This window comes from Galdieria sulphuraria, assembly GCF_000341285.1.
Source record: "Galdieria sulphuraria unplaced genomic scaffold scaf_99, whole genome shotgun sequence".
NCBI classification, from domain to species: Eukaryota; Rhodophyta; class Bangiophyceae; order Galdieriales; family Galdieriaceae; genus Galdieria; species Galdieria sulphuraria.
Window position 1 is genome coordinate 6519 of NW_005178376.1, and position 3896 is coordinate 10414.

General features: G+C 35.5%; 1 protein-coding gene across 1 annotated transcript; it reads left to right on the forward strand.

Moving 5' to 3' along the window:
- Window positions 1-372: 372 nt before the first annotated feature.
- Gasu_61670 (archaeal ATPase) lies at window positions 373-3813 on the forward strand. Its single transcript, XM_005702652.1, has one exon. It carries the CDS (start codon window positions 1651-1653, stop codon window positions 3778-3780), a length of 2130 nt encoding a protein of 709 aa, XP_005702709.1. The 5' UTR covers window positions 373-1650; the 3' UTR covers window positions 3781-3813.
- The last annotated feature ends 83 nt before the right edge of the window (window positions 3814-3896 follow it).

Consider the following 3896-nt stretch of genomic DNA (forward strand, 5'->3'; position numbering starts at 1 on the left):
ATAAACATAGATATTTTCTACAAGTACTTGATTCTTTTTACAACAGAGATCACTGAATCTGTTTTCTCTCATATCACAACAATGGCTTTTTGGATGATGGATTTCCCAACTGGGATAAAATGTTTATTCCGCTGAATATTGCTTGCGAGTTGACGTTATTTTTTATTCTTTGTAGAGCAAGTTGGATAAAGTCGTTTCTCTTTTTTCTCATTTTTTTGACTAGTTCCTTGTGGAAATGAACGTTTCTTGTATTTGTAGACCTGTTTGTTTATACAAAACGTTGAGTTGTCCTTGAGTCTTGTATTACAAATATCCAAAAGAAACCTCCACCAGTGTACCTATCAGATAATATTTTGTAAAAGTATTCTGTCTAACGCGAGGAAGCTTTGTAGTGATTCACTTATTGAACAAGCTGATGGATGAGAATGGAAGAAGAGTAGGAGTTAACTGGAGCTGAACAAATCTTTCTTTGAATTTGCAGAGCTTTTAAAAGTTTTCCGTTCTTTTTCGTATTTGAAGAAATAATAGCCTTTCTTGGGTTTTCTAATTCCTAAAGCAGTGTTGTACTTTTTTAGCCAACTATTGAGGAGAGAGAATTCAACAATGATTCAAAAGCTATGCAAGTAGAAGATATGAAAAGAGAATCAATAGGATACACTCCATTCAACTGAATTGTATTTTTTTGAAAACATGTTTTCTCTTGACAGAATCCACAATATCAAATGTCACTATTAGTCCGCGAGTATTTTCAGAGAAAGAGACAGTAGTTATTGAGTCTACTATGTTATAGAAATTGGGTATTGATAATGCACTTGTGTGTAAGTCAATGTTGTTTCTGATATGAGAAGTCAAAAGAGAGATAGACAATGTTTCTGGTTTCTGATAAAACCACGAGATATTTTTGAGCCTTTTTTGCACCTTTTTTTGGTTTGTCTTTTGCTATCATCAACTTTTGTAGCTTTAGTGATAAACTGCTACTTGTCGTGATATCGTAAGAAAGGAATTTGATAATTGCTGAGAATAAAGCAGTGCTGTGCTTGCGGGTTTCTGCATTTCTACTAAATAATATATTTCAACTGGAGCTTTTGAATAGACTACAGAAGAGAATGACTTGGTTCATACTCTAGTTCCGTGTTTCGAAATGAAGCAAAAGTGACGTAAAAACTATTCCATAAAATACAGAAAATCTAGAGAGACGTCTATGGAACAAATTCTTCATGAACAATCTATATTGCTTGGAACTCTCATGACTACTCTCGAAAATTCTGAAAGAAACTTTCTTATATATGTGAGAATGGGCCATGTTCAATAGCTTTATACTCTCAAAGAGCATAAAAAACTTGTGAAATAAACATTGGCTTCCTTCCAATCCTCCTTGTACCCTATGAGAGTTACCATTATATTAGCATACGAGAATAAAAATATCGATAGTTGAAAAAGCCATATTGATCGTTCTTCTATAGTTCAAGTCATCTCAGTCCAAGCCCTAAAAGGTATGACATAGTCATCAGTTGATACAGAAAACAAGTTGGGTTGGTATCCTTTACTGTTTTCTCGTTGTTGTTGGTATGAATGGCAAACAGTCAATCATTTATTTATTTATATTTATACTCAAAAATAAACCACAGGTTATTCAATTTTATTTTAGCGATGGCGAGCTTGGATGAAAAGTGGAAAGCTGTGGACAACTTTAAGTCTGTTGTGGTAGATCGTGAAAGAGATGTTGTTCGAGTGACAAAAGAACTGTATGATCTTCATAGCAACAGAGAACAACTCAGGGTTGTAACAAGTAGTAACAACTATCGCTTGACCATACCATTCGCTCCGCACATGTTCGGTTCTGGCAAGACCACGTTTTATGTAACCTATTTGGAGTTGGTGCGATGGTTTAGTGAAACTTCCCTGTCGACTTTTGCTTGGAAACCTTTGAGGAGAACCTTTCTGGAGAAGCTGAAAAGGGCTTCGTTGCTTTACATCGACCTAAGGCTGCTAAAGCCCACTCTCCCCACCGAAGAAAAACGCAACCTTGAGTGGGCAGTCTACTATTTGTTAATAAAGGCTGCTTGTCTGCAATCAGGTCTTCCGCAACCAGACCCGGACGAATGTTTCAAGGAACTGAAACTTAGGACTGATGCTGTGGTTCAGAAATTCCGTTCAATCTTAAACATTCCTTCGGATCAATATCTTCTTATAGCATTTGATGAAGTTGGTGTCCTAGACGAAAGTCTCGACGAATTTCATTTCAAGAGAACCCACGACGGTAGAGTTCGACCATACAACGACTTTATCGGTATCATTAGTCAATTGTGCAAAGAACCCGACTTGTTTTTTATAGTTGTTGGGAAAAGTGAAGGCTTAAATATATATAATTACGTAGCTTCAGTCTCAAGAGTTCAGTTAGTATTTATTCCTCTTTCGCCGCTTGAGAAACATAGTATCGTGGAACATTTGGAGAAAAGTTCTTCCTTTTTATTCCCTGGGAGCCCAAAGGTTTCAGAAATTCTTTGTCACGAAGACTTCTCAACTAGTGAACTTGCAGAATTGTTGTTGGAATTGACTGGTGGTGTTCCTGGTTTACTTGTTCGAGCAATCAGTTACCTTTTGCTGTATAAATCATCCAACAACAATTTCTTATTATCTAAGGAAACCTTCTTGATCATAATGAATAGCTTTCTAGTAACAAATTATTGTGTTGCGACATTCTTACCTCGTCTGATAAGTCTCAGTGAGCAGCGTAAGCGCTTGTTAAGAATGCTTACGTTATTATCTTTGTATCGTATTCGATTTGATTTTGATGAAACTGTGCAAATAAGCTCAAATTCTGATGTGTTTTTGTTTGACCTAGTTACAGATATGTATCTCTATCGTCGATTGGTTATAGAACCAGACCGCAACGAACGCTATGAAGTGTTGATTCCCAAGTTACTGATTGAATATATTGACCAAGGCTTAAAGGATGATCGTTTAGAATGGTTACTTTTACAAACTCTCAAGTCTCAATCTGTTGATTTCTTTTATGAGTCGAAATGTCGAATTTTGGAAGGTCTTATTGCTACACTGTTTTATTTACATTTTTCTCGGCATCCTACAAACAGCTCAATGTTGTCTACTCTTGGTCAATTGTCTCGTGTTTGGAATGAAATGAATTTACAATTTTCTTCCGAATCTGCTGCTTATTATATGAAATCTATACATTATACCAGAACTGTATCAGGAACAGAGAGAATGACATTTGGAAGCAATGATGAATGGGAAAGGATAGTGGAAGAAATGTTAGAATTTGAAAAGATATATATTCCATTTCATTCAACTTTTCATAGTCCAGATATATTATTCAAGTTGCATGGAAGAACGAATGAGAAGAACTTGATGGTGGGTATTGCTTGTAAAGGCCGATGGAGTCGTAGTGGTATTCGATGGAATGAAATTTTGGAAGAAGCTCACAAGTTTTTAAAACCAGTGCATGATCAAGTATTGACTAGTCATCCTACATGGCATTGTATGTTGATTATTATGAGTACTCAGTTAGCAACCAACGTATCTGAGGACTTGAATTATTCTAGTCGTTGTTATTCATCTGGCGATAGTGTTGAAGATTTCGTGATTCCTCACAACTGTGAATTGGTTATTCTTTCTGAAGCTGATGTAGAAAACTTTATTGGCAAAGACATTTTATCAAATTTAAGGAACGCTTTCAAATCTGTGGATAATCCACATTCGAGAAATATTGGCATTTCAACCCTACAAGAAATAGTTTTATCTCTTTCCAAAAATATTTAGGAATATTTTGTTTTAATATCTGAGAAGTTTTACAGAGTCAAATACTTTCAAAAGTCTCCTACATTGGGTTATATTATGAGACTTTGTCAAATAACTTTATCAAGCCTGAGGAACTT